This window comes from Vipera ursinii (genome assembly GCF_947247035.1).
Source record: "Vipera ursinii genome assembly, contig: scaffold_242, whole genome shotgun sequence".
Classification (NCBI taxonomy): Eukaryota; Metazoa; Chordata; class Lepidosauria; order Squamata; family Viperidae; genus Vipera; species Vipera ursinii.
In genome coordinates this window covers 11033-31614 of record NW_028148276.1, presented here as the reverse complement: position 1 = coordinate 31614, position 20582 = coordinate 11033, and the positions used below count along the sequence as shown (strand labels likewise).

The following is a 20582-nucleotide window of genomic DNA, read 5'->3' as shown; positions in this document are numbered from 1 at the left end:
ATCTATCTATCTATCTATCTATCTATCTCATTGTATCCATTTACACTTTAATACACACACATATATAGTAAAGTATAAAAATATGTGTGTTTTGTGTTTGTTTATCTATCTATCTATCTATCTATCTATCTATCTATCTATCTATCTATCTATCTATCTATCATCTATATCTGTCTGTCTGTCTATCTATCTATCTATCTATCTATCTATCTATCTATCTATCTATCTTTCTATCTATCTATCTATCTATCTATCTATCTATCTATCTATCTATCATCTATCTATCATCTATATCTGTCTATCTATCTATCTATCTATCTATCTATCTATCTATCTATCTATCTATCTATCTATCTATCTATCTATCTATCTCATTGTACCATTTACACTTTAATACACACACATATATAGTAAAGTATAAAAATATGTGTGTTTTGTGTTTGTTTATCTATCTATCTATCTATCTATCTATCTATCTATCTATCTATCTATCTATCTATCTATCTATCATCTATCTATCTATCAATCTATCTAAATTCCTGTCCTCCACCATCTTCTGGGGTCCCTTTGACTGCATCCAGCCACCTCATTCTCTGTCGTCCCCTTCTTCTCTTGCCCTCAATCTTTCCCAGCATTAGGCTCTTCTCCAGTGAGTCCTTCCTTCTCATTAGGTGGCCAAAGTATTTGAGTTTCAACTTCAGGATCTGGCCTTCTAAAGGGCAGTCAGGGTTGATCTCTAGGACTGACCGGTCTGATCGCCTTGCAGTCCAAGGGACTTGAAGGAGTCTTCTCCAGCCCCATAGTTCAAAGGCCTCAATTCTTTGGCGCTCAGCCTTTCTTATGGTCCAGCTTTCATAGCCATACATTGCAACCGGGAAGACCATGGCCTTGACTAGACGCACTTTTGTTGGCAGGGTGATGTCTCTGCTTTTTAGTGTGCTGTCTAGGTTTACCATGGCTTTCCTCCCCAGGAGCAAGCGTCTTTTAATTTCTTGGCTGCAGTCCCCGTCTGCGGTAATCTTATATAATATTATTATAATATATAATATATATATAGTAATATATATTATATTGTTATATTCATAACAATATTATGAAATGATACAGAATCTGCTGCTTGAGCAGGGGGTTGCACTAGAAGACTCTAAGGTCCCTTTCCGCTCTATTCTGATTGACTAGACCGCTGCTTCTCAACCTCGGCAACTGGAAGATGTGTGGACTTCAACTTCCAGAATTTTACAATTATAACTTACCAGCAATGAAGAATTGGTAGAATCGCAATATGGAAAAAGTGATCAAGAACCAAAGGGTTAAGATCCTAAAGGGATTTCCAGGTGCAGATTGATAAACATTCAGCCCATAATAAACCATATATTATTGTAGTTACAAAGAAGCAAGTGTGGATAATTAACATGGTAGTAACTGGAGATAGAAGAGTTAATGAGAAAAAAAAATAAGAAAAAATACTGTTGGAAAAACACACCTTCAAATAAAATGGAGTAAACATTGGAAGACAGTTGTAGCAAGCCTACTAGAGGTTACTACACTTGGTACCATCTCAAAAACTCTGAAAAGTACCAGGACCCAACAGGAACAGATACTTTGAAAGACAGTTGTAGTAAATCTACCAGAGGTTACTACACCTGGTGCCATCTCAAAAACTCTGAAAAGTACCAGGACCCAACAGGAACAGATACTTTGAAAGACAGTTGTAGTAAATCTACCAGAGGTTACTACACTTGGTACCATCTCAAAAACTCTGAAAAGTACCAGGACCCAACAGGAACAGATACTTTGAAAGACAGTTGTAGTAAATCTACCAGAGGTTACTACACCTGGTGCCATCTCAAAAACTCTGGAAAAGTACCAGGACCCAACAGGAACAGATAGAATCTCAACTCATCAACTACAAAACATTGGATTATATATTACGATAACATCTTTAACTCCCTTAAATCCTTGAGAAATATCGAACAGTCAAAAGTACAAAACATTGTGTAAAGAAGCAATAAATGACGGGGTTGATGAGCACACGGTGATGAGGATTAGAAAGAACGGATCATTTGTGAGCAGTGTAGAAATCTTAACCAATGGTTTTGCACAAGAGTGACCAGGGAACAAAGAGAGAAGGTGTGTCTGTTTGGTTTTGCATCATCTAATCCTTCCAGACTGAAAACCAACATTTCCCCCCCCCCAACGTACAGTATTTTTGTATCAGAAGGGGGAATTCATTTGCAACGGAGAAGAACAAAGGATTGGGACTGTGGAGCCTGAATGTGGATGGGCGGCAAACTGGAATCTAAGATGGTGAAGACCCATACGAGAGGCAGGGTGGTGGTGGTGACCATCCTACTGACCGCTGTTTTGTTTGCGGAGTTCGGTAAGAACTTTTTATTTAAATCAATCCCTCCTTTTCTAATTAGGAAGAAGAAATATGAGACGGCCTGGGATGCCCCTGGCCGAGATATACTTCCAGTGTTCTTCTTCTGTGAAAACATTTCAGAGCTAAAGTTGGCAAAGTTCTCAGAGAAGATCATAAGGCACACCAGAAGAACATGGATCAATAGGATTGGAAGGGACTTTGGAGGTCTTCTAGTCCAACCCCTGTGTCCGTGGTAGAAGACCCCATAGCACCCTGGACCAACGGCTGTCCAGCCTCTTCTTGAAAACCACCAGTTGTTTTTTTAAAAAAATCCCATTTATATCCCGCCCTTCTCCGAAGACTCAGGGCAGCTTACAAGCTTAGCAGTAGCCTTCATTCTATGTATATGCCTGCTTATTAGGGCTTTCGGGGGGCCCCAAGCAGCATTATTACAAAGTCAGCTTATTGCCCCCAACAATCTGGGTCCTCATTTTACCTACCTGGGAAGGATGGAAGGCTGAGTCAACCAGTCAGGAGACATCTGGGCATAGGGAACATTCTTCACTGGGCTTGGTGCTTAGGAGTTATATTAAGACACAAAGGACAAGTTGTGTTGATAACTTCGATTGCCAAATTGTACATTCCTTTGGACTGAAAGGATTACAAGGAAGCATTTCACCATTTCTCCACCCAGATGGAATGTATTGCGGTCATAGCCCAAGTTGAAGTAACTTGGGACTTGCAACATGTCACCGTTTGATCTCCCAGTCTCCCAGTCCCTTGACCAAGAAGATGGAAAGATGTTCCAGATAAAACACTCATGGAAAGCCTACTTGCTTCCTAGAATTCTCCTACCTTCTACAGCTGCATTCAAAGATTGAAGATCTGGAGACTTTAAGAAGCTTGGAATGCTGGGAATTGTAATAAAGAAAACAGAAATTCTCATCTGAAAGTCTTCTTCTCACTCACAGAACAAAGATAACATAGAATAATAGAGTTGGAAGGGAACTTGGAGGTCATCTAGTCCAACCCCCTGCTCAGGTAGGAAACCCTATACCATTTCAGGCAAATGGCTGTCCAGTCTCTTCTTAAAAACTTCCAGTGTCCGACCATTCACCGGTTCTGGAGGCAGGTAGTTCCACCGGTTAATTGTTCTAACTGTCAGGAAGTTTCTCCTTAGTTCCAGGTTGCGTCTCTCCTTGATCGGTTTCCATCTGTTGCTTCTTCTCCTGCCTTCAGGTGCTTTGGAGAATAGCCTTTTCTTTGGGGCAGACCCTGAGATACTGGAACACAACTATCATATCACCCCTCATCCTTCTCTTCATCAAATTAGACATACCCAATTCCAGCAACCGTCCTTTATATGTTTTAGCCTCCAGGCTTCGGATCATCTTTGTTGCTTTTCTCTGCCCTCTTTGTTGAATTGCAACATCTTTTTTATATTGGGGGTGACCAAATCTGGGTGCAGTATTCCAAATGTGGTCTTACTAAGACTTTGAAAAATGATACTAGAACTTCACATGATCTTGATTCTATCCATCCGTCGATGCAGCCTAGGATTGCATTGACCTTTTTGACTCCTGCTTAATAATAATAATAATAATAATAATAATAATAATAATAATAATAATAATAATAATAATAATAATAATGATAATAATGATGATGATGATGATGATGATGATGATGATGATGATGATGATGGTGGTGGTGGTGGTGGTGGTGGTGGAAGGGACCTTGGAGGTCATCTAGTCCAACCCCCTGCTCAGGCAGGAAACCCTATACCATTTCAGAGAAATGGCTGTCCAGTCTCTTCTTAAAATCTTCCACTGTTGCAGTAGCGACAACTTTTGGAGGCAAGCCGTTCCACTGACTAATTGTCCTCACTGTCAGGAAGTTTCTCCTGAGTTCTGGGTTGCTTCTCTCCTTGGTTAGTTTCCATCCATTGCTTCTTGTCCTGCCTTCAGGCGCTTTGGAGAATAGCTTGATTCCCTCTTCTTTAGGGCAGCCCCTGAGATACTGGAATGCTGCTATCATGTCGCCCTCGTCCTTCTCTTCATTAGACTAGATATTCCCAATTCCTAGGAGAGATCTGTGTCTACCTCAATCACAGCCTTGGGAGTTTGAGGATTGTCCGTAGGATTTTAGCTCTTCCTGGCACTGCATTTTTTTTTGGGACAAAGATGTCATTCTTAGGATAGAGAGATAGAGATAAAGACAGTAGAGGTAGAAGTAAAGAGAGATAGACAGACAGATAGAAATCCTATTCTCACCCCTATGGTGGGTCTGTGTCTTCCACAATCTTGGCTAGCTAATTTTTTGTTGCCCAGGCCCAGAATGGACTTCCGGAAGTGACATCCATACAGAGAACCGGTTGTTCACATATTTGAATCCCACCAATGCTTTGAGACAACTATGAGCTAGATGACTGAGAATCTCCACAGACACATCCATCTCCCTCCCTCCCTCCCTCCCTCCCTCTCTCTCTTTCTCTCTCCTTGGTTGTTTTCTTGCAGACCTTTCATTACCCAACTAGGTAATATCATCAGAGCTAGTAAGGAGTAGGGTTTGATAATGAAACATCTGCAAGAAAACAACCAAGTTCAGGAATCACCAAGGCCTCCATAATTCCCCTCCTCCTCCTCCTCCTCCTCCTCCCTGTAAACTCCACTCCTTTCTAGCACTGATGATGTTACCTAGTTGGGTCATGAACCATCTGCAAGTAAACAACCAAGCTCAGAGAGCACCAAGGACCCCTTAATACAACAATTAAATGCCTTAAGAATGCTTTTCCTATAGACACAGTTATCTCTACATTCTACTTATCTTAAGACAGTGTTTGTCAACCTCGGCAACTTTAAGCTGGGTAGACTTCAACTTTCAGAATTCTTTTGGTTGGCTGAGGAATTCTGGGAGTTGGTGTCGTGGTTCCAACAGATGAAAACTCTTCAAAAGAACTTCGTGGCGTTGTTTACCTTAAAGAATCTTTATTTGAGAAGCATAACATCGGCACTTACGTAATCAAAGCCAAAATCTGAATTCCCCTCCCCTGAGCACATAGTATCAAAGCACAATTCCCTCCTCCAATTCAAAGTCATAAATCACATTTTCCAATTAGTTTGAAATGCAGGCTTTCCCTCCAGCTCTCCAACCCACCAATTCTTATCATTTCTTATTTCAATAACCTTTGTTCTCACACTAGTTGCAGTATTGTTATGTCTAGCTAAGCTCCCATGCACGTTCCTCCTCCTCCCTGCCCACCAGCATCATCTAACTCCAACTCTAATTCTAAGAGTAAAACATAAGAAGGAAAATGGTTGCATCTCCATATGTTTTCAAAGCAAGAACATCCGATGTTAGCAGCGTTGACAATTGGAGTCTATCCAGCTTGAACTTCCCAAGGCTGACAAACACTCTTCTACGGCTACCAAAACTGAGTTGTAAACATCACTAGAGAGCAACAGAGAGGTAGGTACATACTCAAGCAATGGGCTGCCCTAGGTTTGGCAGTTCAGATTGGATCACCCTCTGGGTCACAAAAAAGGTCAATGTTATGCCCTATGCAACTTATGGTCACAACGGAGCCCAAAATTTCTGTTGTTAAGTGAGACATTTGTTAAATGAGTCTTGCCCAAGTTGTTAAGTGGATCTCTGCAGTTGTTAAGTTGGTAACCTGGGTGTTCATCCAGTTTTCCCACTGCATTTGCTAGTCAGAGAGTCGCAAAAAGGGATCTCACAGGACCCCAGAACACTGCAAGGGTCATAAATATGAGTCAAATGCCGAGTGTCTGAATTTTGATCACATGAGCAGGGCTTTTTTTTGTCATAGAATGCCCAGAACGGAGTTCCGGCACCTTTTTTGGATGGAACCTTGGTAGGGTAGGCAAGGTGGGTTGTATGACATGTGTGAGTTCCGGAACCTTTTTCTTTTACAAAAAAAGCACTGCACGTGACTATGGGGACACTGCAATGGTCATAAGTGGGAAAAACAGTCACCAGCCCAACAGAGGCTTCACTTTCTTAGGGTCTTGCGGAAGAACAGGGTAGAACAACGGCTAATGACCCTCTTTTACCGGTATACTATAGAGAGCGTCCTCTCGTATGGTATTGTGGTTTGGTATGCTGGCCTGTTTTTGCATCGCTGGAACCGGCTCCCACTTTTGTTGAAAGTAGCATGTATAGGATCCTACAGAGACGTTTCCTGGGGGTACAACTAGCAACTACTGGCAGATTCAGATGTACGTAAAATACTGTTCTGTGGGTTTAGATGAAACAGATCCAGAGAAGGCAGGTCAACATCTACAGTTAAGGCCCAACGGAGGCTTCACTTTCTTAGAGTCTTGCGGAAGAACAGGGTAGAACAATGGCTAATGACCCTCTTTTACCGGTCTACCATAGAGAGCGTCCTCTCGTATGGTATTGTGGTTTGGTATGCTGGTCTGACAGCTGCAGATAGGAAAGCGTTACAGAGGGTGGTGAGCACAGCACAAGACATGGTGGGCTGTTCCCTGACCCCACTGGATGACCTCGCCAGGGCTCGTTGCCTTGGAAGAGTGAGGAAGATTCTCAGGGATGACTCACACCCTGGACGGTATCTCTTTACTCTCCTACCATCCGGTAGGAGATATAGGAATATAGCCAGCCGTACCCACAGGCTGAAAAATAGCTTTTATCCATGGGCTGTTAGGCTTTTAAATGGGATATAATCTCTGTGAACGTATGCAGAATTTATGACTTGGGAGGCCGGTGTGTGGTGTTGTTGGTTCACATGGTGTGGTAGGATGGAGGGTTTGTTGTCACTGTGTGTTGGGGGGAGAGAGCACGGGGGGGTCAGCTAATCTCAATGTACACATGTTGTAGTTTGACAATAAAGGTTTATTATGTATTTATTTATTTATTTTTCCCGTGTCATTGTAAGTTCGAACGGTCACCAAATGCTTCCATTTCTACCTTCTAAGCTTCCAATAATCCCAGGATTAAAATCTTTTCTTAAGAACTCCCAACTTACAACCATTACGAATTCTTGGACCCATCATCATTTATATAAGTGGAGCTGTAAAGAACTATTGCATTCCTTCAGTTAGGTCAACAAAACAGCTTAGTTAACAGAGCTGGTAATCGCCAAAGAATGGACCAGGAAAAGGGAAGATCAAATTGTGGGTTAGGGTTAGGGACAAAGGGAAGTTGCAAAACAATGTTTATTTCGTATCACGTGTGAACAAGGCTGATCCCGATACAAAAGTTTTATCGGCGTGGAATTTGCAGGATCTTGTGGCTCAGCTGCAGTCAGGAGAAATATTACTACCACTTTTGAAGACAACGTTTGAAACACCGCGTCCAGCTTTGGTCGCCACAATACCAAAAAAAAAAGTTGAGACTCTAGAAGTTGTGCAGAGAAAAGAAACAAGATTGATGAGGCGACTGGAAGCTAAAACATTAATAATAATAATAATAATAATAATAATAATAATAATAATAATAATAATAATAATAATATAATTTGGAAGGGACCTTGGAGGTCTTCTAGTCCAACCCCCTGCTCAGGCAGGAAACCCTATACCATTTCAGACAAATGGCTGTCCAGTCTCTTCTTAAAAACCTCCAGTGTTGGAGCATTCACCACTTCTGGAGGCAGGTGGTTCCACTGGTTAATTGTTCTAACTGTCAGGAAGTTTCTCCTTAGTTCTAGGTTGCTTCTCTCCTTGATGAGTTTCCATCTGTTGCTTCTTGTCCTGCCTTCAGGTGCTTTGAATAGAATGTAGAATGTAGAATAGAATAGAGCTGAAAGGGACCTTGAAGGTCTTCTAGTCCAGCCCCCTGCTCAAGCAGGAGAACCTATACCATCTCAGACAGGTGACTATCCAGTCTCTTCTTAAAAATCTCCAGTAATGGATCGCCCACGATTTCTGGTGGCAAAGCTGTTCCACTGCTTGATGCTCCTCACTGTCAGGAAGTTTCTCCTTAATTCCAGGTTGCTTCTCTCGTTGATCAGTTTTCAACCATTGTTTTTTCTTTGGAGAATAGCTTGATTCCCTCTTCTTTGCGTCAGCCCATGAGATATTGGAACACGGCTCATCCTTCACTTCATTAAACTAAACGTATCCAATTCCAGTGACCGTTTCTTTATATGTTTTACCCTCTGGTCCCCTGGTCACCTTTGTTGCTCTTCTCTTTACTCTTTCTAGAGTCTCAGTATGAGGAACAGTTGTAGGAATTGAGTATGTCTAGTCTAAGAAAGACAAAGATTAAGGGGCACATAATAGCAGTCTTCCAATTTTTGAAGGGCTGTCACAGAGAAAAGATGTTTCCTGGGGGAGAAGCAAAACATCTTCAAAGAAAACCAAGGAAGTCCAGTTGACTCTTGAAAAAGCGCCTCTGGGACAGCCCTGGCCTGGATGACTGAGAATGTCCATCAAGAAATGCTTCGGTATAGGATAGGTGATACCTGGCTCAACAGCAATAATTCTAAGAAGGCTGCTGGATCCTACTGGGACAATCACTTAAACATGAGCCAACTGTGTGCTGCAGCTGCCAAAAAAGCCAACACAGACCTAGGTTGCATTAACAGAGGGACAGAATCAATATCACGCAAAGTGTTAATAGCATTTTATAATGCCTTGGTAAGGCCACACGTGGAATAAGTGCAGAGGTGAGGAACAAAGATGATTATTTTTATTATTATTATTATTATTATTATTATTATTATTATTATTATTATTATTATTATTATTTTAATCCCATTTATATCCCGCCCTTCTCCGAAGACTCAGGGCGGCTTACAATCTAAGAAGCACAAATCAAATGTGCTTAGCAATAGCCTTCATTCTATGTATATGCCTGCTTATTAGGGCTTTCACACACACCCCAAGCGGCATTATTACAAAGTCAGCTTAATTGCCCCCAACAATCTGGGTCCTCGTTTTACCTACCTCGGAAGGATGGAAGGCTGAGTCAACCTTGAGCCTGGTGGGACTCGAACCTGCACTAATTGCAGGCAGCTGGTGTTACTTAAGGAGGCATTAGCCCACTGCTCCACCAAGGCTCTTGTTTGATGGCTCTTATTAGCCATCAAACCTCAAAAATACACTTTTCTCAAAAGGTTTCCACCATTTTGGCCACTACTGTACCTAGTTGTGAAATGAAATGCCTGCAAGAAAGCTATCACGCTCAGAGAGCACCCAGGACTTCCTGGAGAATTTTGGGAGCTCAAGTCCACATACCTTAAAATTGTTGCCAAAGTTGAGAGGGGATGAAAACTGCTAGTAGACACTATGGGTTTAGGACAATTCTCCGCAGCCATCTCGCTGTGACCAACTTGCCCTGGGACAACTGGTCAAAGAAAATTCCATGTGGGGTAACTCAATGTGGTAAATATTATTCCGCCCCACCCACCATGGAAATTATGTCCAAGAAACAGTGGTGGATAACATTGAGTAATCCTGTGTGGAATTTTGCATAGCAAGTTGTCCCGTGTCACGTTGGCCACGGCCTGCTGTCCCATAGCTTGTTTGAGATGGCCATGTTTAAATAGAATAATAGAATAGAATAGAATAGAATAGAATAGAATAGAATAGAATAGAATAGAATAGAATAGAATAGAATAGAATAGAATAGAACAGACATGTCAAACACAAGGCCCGGGGGCCAGATCCGACCCGCGAAGTGGTTTCATGTGGCCCGCGAAGCCATCCTGGAGACAGTGAGAGAATGGCCCCCAATGCCTTGGCCCTGGCCCAGAGACCCTCCTTCTGCCAGAGACCCTCAGATCTGTCCCACTCCTGCCCAGGCCCCCATAGGCAACCTTGATGCGAACAATGTAGAGCTGGCCATGCCCGCCCAGTAGGCCATACGCACTCTAGCCATGCCCACCCAGTAGGCCACACCCACCCAGGCCACACCCACCCGACCCCTTGAAGGCAACTGCAATGCTGATGCGGCCCTCAATGAAATTGAGTTTGACACCCCTGGAATAGAATAATAGAGTTGGAAGGGACCTTGAAGGTCTACTAGTCCAACCCTCGGCTCAGGAAGAAAACCCTAGACCATCTCAGAAAAATGGCTGTCCAATCTCTTCTTGAAGACCTCCAGTGATGAAGTACCCACAACTTCTGGAAGCAAGTTGTTCCACTGGTTGATTGCTCTTACTGTCAGGAAATTTCTCCTTAGTTCTACATTGGATCTCTCCTTGATGAGTTTCCATCCGTTGCTTCTTGTCCTGCCTTCAGGCGCTTTGGAGAATAGCTTGACTCCCTCTTCTTTGGGGCAGTCCCTGAGAGATTGGAAGGCTGCTATCATGTCTCCCCTCGTCCTTCTCTTCATTAGACTAGACATACCCAGTTCCAAGGGTGACATGATAGCAGTATCCCAGTATTTGAAAGGCTGCCACAAAGAAGAGGGGGTCACATTATTCTTCAAAGCACCAGAGGGCAGGACAAGAAACAATGGTTGGAAACTGATCAAAGAGAGAAGCAACCTGGAATTAAGGAGAAACTTCCTAAGTGAGGACAATCAACCAGTGGAGCAGAAGTTGCCTTCAGAAGACGTGGGTGCTTCATCACTGGAGGGTTTTTAAGAAGAGACCGGACAGCCACTGGCTCAGGAATTCTGGGAATTGAAGTCCTTGAGTCATAAAAAAGCCTAGGTTGCCTCCCCCTGGTATATAGTCTCCTGCTTGACCAGTGGGTTAGACTAGAAGACCTCTAAGGTCCCTTCCAGCTCCATTCTGATTCCTCTACCTACTATATATATATATATAAAACAGAGTAGTTAACTGTTAAATGAACAGCAAAATTTAATATCTATGGAGATTCTTAGTCATCCAGGTCATGGTTGTCCCAAAGGCAACTGGACTTTCTCTGTTTTTCCTTGAAGATGTTTCACTTCTCATCCACAAAATCTCTTCAGTTCTGAATGAAAATTCTTAGATGAGAAGCAGAAACATCTCCAAATAAAAACGAAGAAAGTCCAGTTGCCTTTTGGGGCGGGTGGGAAAGCACCTTCGGCGGGTGGGAAAGCACCTTCGGGACAGCAAATTTTAACTTCCAAGCCCTCTCTTAATAATATGTTGTTGTGTTTAACTCCTACAAAATCTACAGCTTGTCCCTGATTTAGATAAGGGCGTTGGGAGGATCGTACACTAAATCCTGACCGTTCATAACCACAATAAAATTGCGTGGACAGCCTGGCTACCACCTTGACCTTCCCAGGGTTTCACCAAATCCCAAGAAAGTCAAAACGATCAATAATAATAATAATAATAATAATAATAATAATAATGATAATAATGATAATAATAATAATAATAATAATAATAATAATAATAATAATAATAATAATAATAATAATAATAATAATAATAATAATAATAATTTTATTTGTATACCGCCCTTCTCCCGAAGGACTCAGGGCGGTGAACAGGGCAATACATGTTAAAAGACAAGAATACAAAAATTAAAAGAGATTAAACAAGATGCCCAAAAACTATAACAATAAGTTAAAATACATAAAAAACAATAAAACCCAAACCCATCACCCATTAGGCCAGGCCGGCTTGTTCGAACAGAATGCATGCTCCAGTTCTTCAAAACTCAGACTTCACATCTTGGAAGTTGTGGTGTTGGCCTTGCAATGTTTGCCGGCCGTGTTTAATTTCAGATCTGGGTCTCTGTTTGCAAATTCCATCCGGAGCCAGATTTGGGATTGACACATTTATGTGGCTTGCCGTTGACGATAATTACAGTTCACAAGTTTTTGCCTCCTATCTTAGCATTCTGAGAAGGGCATGGTGACTGATACACATACTGATAAAAGATGAAAGGAAGCATTGTGTAGACAAGTAGGTTCAAGCTCTGTTCTCAGAGGTCAGATCTGCCCCCTCCCTGAACGACAGCAAGTCTATTAGAAATTCACACACACACACACACACACACACACCTCTTTAATATCTCAAATGGGGCTAGTGGACCAGAGGAATGCTGTAGATATAATTTACTTGGACTTCAGTAAGGCATTTGATAAAGTAGATCACAACCTACTACTTGATAAGATAGAAAAATATGGGTTAGATAGCATCACCCCCAGATGGATTCGTAGCTGGCTGACAGGCCGTACTCAGCGTGTGGTCCTCAATGGAACCACATCTACATGGAAGGAAGTGTGTAGTGGGGTGCCCCAGGGCTCTGTTCTGGGCCCAGTGCTCTTCAATATCTTCATCAACAATTTGGATGAGGGGATAGATGGGGAACTCATCAAATTTGCAGACGACACCAAGCTGGCAGGAATAGCCAATACTCCAGAAGATAGGCTTAAGATACAGGAGGATCTGGACAGACTCGAACACTGGGCACTATCTAACAAAATGAAATTCAATGGTGAAAAAAGTAAGGTTCTACATTTAGGCAGGAAAAATCAAATGCACAGGTATAGTATAGGTGGTACCTTGCTCAATAGTAGTAACTGTGAGAGGGATCTCGGAGTCTTAGTAGACAATCACTTCAATATGAGCCAGCAGTGTGGTGCAGCTGCCAAAAAAGCCAACACGGTGCTAGGCTGCATTAACAGAGGGATAGAATCAAGATCAAGTGAAGTACTAATACCACTTTACAATGCCTTGGTAAGGCCACACCTGGAATACTGCATCCAGTTTTGGTCACCACGATGTAAAAAAGATGTCGAGACTCTAGAAAGGGTACAGAGAAGAGCAACAAAGATGATTAGGGGGCTGGAGGCTAAAACATATAGGGAACGGTTGCTGGAATTGGGTATGTGTAGTTTAATGAAGAGGAGGGTGAGGGGTGACATGATAGCAGTGTTCCAATATCTCAGGGGCTGCCCCAAACAAGAGGGAGTCAAGCTATCCTCCAAAGCACCCGAAGTCGGGACAAGAAGCAACGGATGGAAACTAACCAAGGAGAGAAGCAACCTGGAACTAAGGAGAAACTTCTGACAGTTAGAACAATTAACCGGTGGAACAACCTGCCTCCAGAAGCTGTGAATGCTCCAACGCTGGAAGTTTTCAAGAAGAGACCGGACAGCCATTTGCTTGACATGGTATAGGGTTTCCTGCCTTAGCAGGGGGTTGGACTAGATGACCTCCAAGGTCCCTTCCAACTTTATTATTATTATTATTATTATTATTATTATTATTATTATTATTATTATTATTATTATTATTATTTTCCCAAAGGCAGGTGGGCTTTCGCTTCCCATCCAACGGAAGCTTCTTCCGTTCTGACCGGATGGTAGGGAGGGGAAGGGGAGAGGGGAGAGGGGGGGGGGAATGGAAGGATTAATTCTGACATTCGTTGGTCAGAACTTCTCCCATCATCCCAACCATCTAATCAGAACTGAAGAAGCTTCTTGGATGGGAGGTGAAATGACTTCTTCTTCCTCCTCAAAAACAAACAAACAAACAAACAAACAAACAAACAAACAAACAAACAAACAGCCAGTCCAGTCGGCTTTTGAAAAAGCATCTTTGAGACAACGATGACTTGGATGACTGATCAAAGAGAGAAGCATTACCTCTCTCCTTTCCCCTTCCCCTTTCTTTTTCTCTTCCCCCTTCCAATTTCCCCTTCCCCTTTTCCTCTTCTTCTCCTTTCCCCTTCCCATTTCCCCTTCCTCTCTTCTTTTCCCCCTTCCCCATCTCCCTCCCCCTTCCTCCCCCTTCCCCTTTCCCCTTTCTCCTTTCCCCTTCCTTTACAGAGTGCAAGACAAAACGTCATGCATGGAAACTAATCAAGGAGAGAAGCTAACCAGAGATTTCCTGATATTAAGAACAATTAACCAGTGGAACTCCTTGCCTCCAGAAGCTGTGACTGCTCCAACACTGGAGGTTTTTAAGAAGAGACTGGACAGCCCTTTGTCTGAAATGGTCTAGGGCCATGGTGGAGAACCTACGGCACGCGTACCACAGGTGGCACGCAGATCCCTCTATGCGGGCGCACGCGCCGTCGCCCCAGTCCTAGGCCTTCAGCTGGGTTTTATAAAACCTTTTCGCTTTAGGCCTCCGCCGCCGGGTGCAAGAAAGAAAAAAGGTTCAATCAATCAATCAATTTCAACTTCTCGCGGGGAAAAAAGAAAGATCTCACAAAGTTGGAATTGATGGATTCAACGTTTTAGTCCCACCCAGTCTGCCGTTACCCCTGCGGCCACGCCCACCCGATGGGCCACACCCACCCAATGGGCCACACCCACCCAATCAGACACACCCACCCAATGAGCCACGCCCATCCAGCACCTGACGATACATCAGTGGGTTTTGGGGTTGCAGTTTGGGCAAAAGGTTCGTCATCGTTGGTTATTAGGGTTTCCTGCCTGAGTAGGGGGTTGGACTAGAAGACCTCCAGGGTCCCTTCCAGCCCTTTTTGTTCTGTATTCTCTCTAAGGAAGATTAAATGAACTTTAATCCAGTTGCATCTCTTTCTCTCTCTCTCTCGCTCCTTGTTTAATAGTTCTAAAATCTAGGTACTTATGTGTAATCCTTTTTTTCACAACAGCCCAAACTCTTCAATGTTTCTTCTGCCGGGAGCCCACCAGACCGGAGAAATGCCTAAGCGTGGCTAAGTGTATGCCGAACCAAACCATGTGTATGACGATCATGCACTCTCTTGAAGAAGGTGAGAGGGGAAGGCAAAATTAACCCAAGTCTCAATTTCTGCAGGTCAAGATTAAACGAAGAAGCTTTTTCCTACTCTCACTCCTCGTTCTATGAAAAAAAAAAGAGGGATTAAAAATGTGTGCCTCTGGATCAACCTCACATAACCACACAGCCTGGCCATGATAAAATGTGTCGATCCTTTCCACATTAGTGATATGTCCCAAAGGTCCTATCCTGCTTCCCTGGGGGCTGTGGCTGACGAGTGTTGGATTTTATTTTATTTTTTAATATGTGAGGGATTGTTGATTCTAGGGATCTTTGTCTTTAATCCCATCAGCTTCCTGGCTCCAATCTTTCTGACAAGATTATCACTTCTGCATTTCTGCAGACCAGGTTTCTGTTTGGGGCAGAGAGACACGTGTGTGTGTGTGTGTGTTGTTATTGGTTTTTGCCTTTAAGATCCTTTGGGGAAATATAATCTGCCTTTTAATATCCCCCAAAATGTTTCTTTCTTGGGAGGTGGGGGGGCTGTCAGTCATCCAGGTCTGGTTGTCCCAAAGGACAACCCCCACCATCTAGTCAGACCTGAAGAAGAAGCTTCTTGGATGAGAAGCGAAACATCTTCCAAGAAAAACAAGAAAGTCCACTTGGCTCCTGAAAAAGCACGTTTGGGACAATCATGACCCGGGTGACTGAGAATCTCCATAGAGTGTCTACAGAGTTGGCCCAAAAAGTCAAGACTTCAACGACAACAGTGTAATCAAAGCTCTATTGGGCACACGTGATGCGCAACAACCTTCAGATGAAGCTTTGATTGCCACCCTTGATTCGATTAACTACTGTACATCCTATCGACTCTAAGAAACCCGGAGGATAGAAAGGGAACTTATCGAATTGGCCAACTCTTTGGAAGATAGACTCGATGTTCAGAAGTGAAATGTCTTCAAAGAAAACAAGGAATCACAGTTGCCTCGCGAAAATGCATTTTGGGGATAACTATGACTTGGATGACTGAGAATCTCCATGGACATAAGGTCCTAAATTTAGGAAGGAAATACCAAATGCACAGATATAGAATAGGAGGCACCAGACTCAACAGTAGTAACTGTGAGAGGGATCTAGGAGTCCGAGTGGACAACCACTTAAGCATGACCCAGCAGTCTATTATTGGAACACTGTGTCCAATTTTGGTCACAACTATAGAAAATAGACATCAGCAGAGACATCACCCTGCCAACAAAAGTGCATATAGTCAAGGCTGTGGTCTTCCCAGTTGCAATGTATGGCTGTGAAAGTTGGACCATAAGAAAGGCTGAGCGCCAAAGAATTGAGGCCTTTGAACTCTGGTGCTGGAGAAGACTCCTGCGAGTCCCTTGGACTGCAAGGCGATCCAACCGGTCAGTCCTAGAGGAGATCAACCCTGACTGCTCTTTAGAAGGCCAGATCCTGAAGCTAAAACTCAAATACTTTGGCCACCTAATGAGAAGGAAGGACTCACTGGAGAAGAGCCTCATGCTGGGAAAGGTGGAGGGCAAGAGAAGAAGGGGACGACAGAGAAGGAGGTGGCTGGATGGAGTCACTGAAGCAGTAGGCGTGAGCTTAAATGGACTCCAGAAGATGGTAGAGGACAGGAAGGCCTGGAGGAACGTGGTCCATGGGGTCGTGATGGATCAGACACAACTTCGCAACTAACAACAACAAACAGAAAACCGATGTTGGGACTCTAAAAAGATGCAGAGAAGAGCAACAAAGATGATTAGATGGCTGGAGGCTAAAGCATATAATGAATGGCTAAGGGAGCTACATATGTTTGGCCTAATGAAGAGAAGACTCCATGGAGATGTGATAGTATCTTCCAATACTTGGAAGTACTGTCACAGGGAGGAGGGGGTCTCTTCCATAGCATCTGAGGGCAGGGCAAGAAGGAATAAGTGGAAGCTCCTCAGACAAAGATTCAGCTTGTAAATAAGGGGGAATTTCCTAGCAATGAGAAGGATTAATCAGTGGGACAGCTTGCCTTCCAGACTTCTGGATTCTGGAGCTACAAAAGCATCTTGGTTCTGGGAGCCAGAACAGATAGTCCAGAAGATAGAAAAAGACTGATAGTCTAGAAGATAAAAGAAGACTCATTACAGTCTTCCAATATCTCAGGGGCTGCCCCAAAGAAGAGGGAGCCAAGCTCTTCTCCAAAGCACCCGAAGGCAGGACAAGAAGCAACGGATGGAAACTAATCAAGGAGAGAAGCAACCTGGAACTAAGGAGAAACTTCCTGACAGTTAGAACAATTAACCAGTGGAACAACTTGCCTCCAGAAGTTGTGGATGCTCCAACACTGGAAGTTTTTAAGGAGAGGTCAGCCATTTGTCTGAAATGGTATAGGGTTTCCTGCCTGAGCAGGGGGTTGGACTACATGACCTCCAAGGTCCCTTCCAACTTATTATTATTATTATTATTATTATTATTATTATTATTATTATTATTATTATTATTATTATTAAATGTTTATTCATAAAACATGAACCTCAGTCAACTAAGCACTCTAATTGACTGGCGCTAATGGTTGACACAGGTTGCTGCCAGGTATAAACCAGGTATCTCCTTAAAATGTAAGATGTTCCAAGTAGCGCAATTTTTGTAGCTTTGCTGCAGTCATTGCAGGAAGCTGCAATTTCTTGATGTATTTTGCAAAGTTTTTGGACATCGTTCCCAGTGCCCCGATGACAATGGGTATCACTGTTACGCGTTTCATCCATAATCGCGCAGTTTCGATGGCCAGGTCACGGTATTTCGTAATTTTTCCCAGTTCTTTTTCTTTGACTCTGGCATCTCCTGGTACAGCGATATCAATCAGTTGTACACTTCGGTTTTCTACGACTTTGATATCTGGCGTGTTGTGTTCCAAATGGCGATCTGTCTGTATTCGGAAGTCCCACAAGATCTTCACCCTCTCATTCTCCACAACTTTTTCCACCCTATGTTCCCACGACTTTTCGGACACAGGCAAGTCGTATTTTTTACACAATGCCCAGTGGATTAGTTTAGCAACTCGGTCATGTCTAGTTTTGCTGCACTCACATATTATATGTGAAATTATTATTATTATTATTATTATTATTATTATTATTATTATTATTATTATTATTATTATCAAAATAATAATAATAATAATAATAATAATAATAATAATAATAATAATAATAATAATAATAATAATAGGTTTCCCCAATCTGTGTATCCATCAGAGAAGATATCCTACAGTTCTCATCCTTCTGAGGTGGTCCAGAAATTATTTAGAATAAAATAGAACTGGAAGGGACCTTGGAGGTCTTCTAGTCCAGCCTCCTCCTCAAGCAGGAGAACCTATATCATCACAGACTGGTGAGTGTCTAGTCTCCTCTTAAAAATCTCCAGTGATGGAGCGCCCACGATTTCTGAAGGCAACTTCTGTTCCACTGGTTGATTGTCCTCACTGTCAGGAAGTTTCTCCTTAATTCCAGGTTGCTTCTCTCCTTGGTCAGTTTCCAACCATTGTTTCTCGTCCTTCCCTCTGGTGCTCTGGAGAACAACCTGGCCCCCTCTGCCTTGTGGCAGCCCCTCAGATACTGGAACGCTGCAATCGTGTCTCCCCTATTTCTTCCTTTCTGTAGAATAGCCAAACCCAAGTCCCACAGCCTTTCTTTGTATGTTTTAGTCTCCAGGCCTTGGATCCTCTTAGTTGCTCTTCTCTGAATTTTTCCAGAGAATTTATTAGGAGACATTGGAGGACACGGGATCAATTCTAGCATGATACATGGGTTTCTGTGGGCCTAATTCTCTGAAATTTCTTTTTTTTTTCTTTTTTGGTTGTTTGGCAGTCTACCCTTTTGTGGGTGAACTCACCGTCACAAAGTCTTGTTCTATGATCTGCAACCTTTCCGAGATAGATGAAATTGGTTCCACGCGTCTGGTGACCTGTTGCCACACCAACCTCTGCAACCATGACGGGGCCTCCTGGCTAGAGATCAGCTACACCATGATGGGAGGAATCCTGGCTTATTTCTTCCTCTTCCTCAGTTGAGACTGAATTTCTCCATGATTTGGCAGAGAGCCTTCTTCACTTTCCTCGAATGATGGGTTCAACGATGGGTTGTCTTCTCTTCCAATTCCTGGCTACCTTCTTTGTCTCAAATAAAGAAAATGAGACCAGAAACGGTCTGAAAGTTACTGCAAACATTGATGGAAGATAATATTTGTAGCTCAGGGCTGAACCGTGGGGTCCTTGGTGCTCTCTGAGCTGGGTTGATTTCTTGAAGACCTTTCAAAGTGCAGTTAGGCAATATCAGTGCTAGAAGAGAGTGGGCTTTGTGGAGTGGAGGAGAAGAGGAGGAGGAGGAGGAGAAGGGAAGTAGGAGGAGAAGGGAAGTAGGAGGAGAAGGGAAGGAGTAGTCCTTGGTGCTCTCTGACCATGGTTGTTTTCTTGCAGACATTTCATTACCAAACTCGGCAACATCATCAATGGTAGTAGGGAGTGGGGTTTGTGGAGTCCAAGAGAGAGAGAGAGAGAGAGAGAGAGAGAGAGAGAGAGAGAGAGAGAGAGAGAGAGAGAGAGAGAGAGAGAGAGAGAGAGAGAGAGAGAGAGAGAGAGAGAGAGAAGGAGGAGGAGGACTGTGGGATCCTTGGTGCTCTCTGAACTGGGTTGTTTTCTTGAAGACATCTCAAATTGCAACTAGGCAATATCATCAGTGCTAGTAAAGAATGGTTTTTGTGGAGTGAAGGAGAAGACGAAGAGGAGGAGAAGGAAGGAGGAGGAGAAGGGAAGGAGGAGCCCTTGGTGCTCTATAATAATAATAATAATATATAAAGTTGGAAGGGACCTTGGAGGTCATCTAGTCCAACCCCCTGCTCAGGCAGGAAACCCTATACCATATCAGACAAATGGCTGTCCAGTCTCTTCTTAAAAACTTCCAGTGTTGGAGCATTCACCACCTCTGGAGGCAGGTTGTTCCACTGGTTAATTGTTCTAACTGTCAGGAAGTTTCTCCTTAGTTCTAGGTTGCTTCTCTCCTTGATGAGTTTCCATCCGTTGCTTCTTGTCCTGCCTTCAGGCGCTTTGGAGAATAGCTTGACTGCCTCTTCTTTGGGGCAGCCCCTGAGATATTGGAACACTGCTATCATGTCACCCCTCACCCTCCTCTTCATTAAACTACACATACCCAATTCCAGCAACCGTTCTCTGTGACCATGGTTGTTTTCTTGCAGATGTTTCATCACCCAACTAGGTAACGTCATCAGTGCTAGAAAGGAGTAGGATTTGAGGAACGGAGGAGAAGGGGAGGAGGAGGAAGAAGAAGAGGAGGAGCCGGACGTTGACGACAACAACAACAACAACCGTGGGGTCCTTGGTGCTTTCTGAGCTTGGTTGTTCCTTGTAAACTGATGAGAACACTACTTGTGCTCCTAGCTTTTTAACTTTGTTGCCTAGTTGTTTGTAATCCCTCACTATTGTACTCAGGTTGTTTGTTGCGCCGTTCATCCTGTCGTGGAAAAAGCCCAATGGAAAAGAGAAGAGACAGCAACACAAAACAATAATTCTTACTTTAAGATTCAGAGGTTTATTTGGCTAATGATTTGGAACATAGC

At 43.1% G+C, this 20582-nt stretch overlaps 1 protein-coding gene across 1 annotated transcript; it reads left to right on the top strand.

Annotated features, from left to right (window-relative positions):
* The first annotated feature begins 2245 nt into the window (after positions 1 to 2245).
* On the top strand, positions 2246 to 19097 carry LOC310650634 (ly6/PLAUR domain-containing protein 2-like). The gene is made up of 3 exons (XM_083380216.1): positions 2246 to 2380; positions 14863 to 14982; positions 18818 to 19097. The coding sequence occupies exons 1-3, from the start codon at positions 2275 to 2277 to the stop codon at positions 19018 to 19020; spliced, it is 429 nt and encodes a 142-aa protein (XP_083236342.1). The 5' UTR covers positions 2246 to 2274; the 3' UTR covers positions 19021 to 19097.
* Positions 19098 to 20582: the final 1485 nt, after the last annotated feature.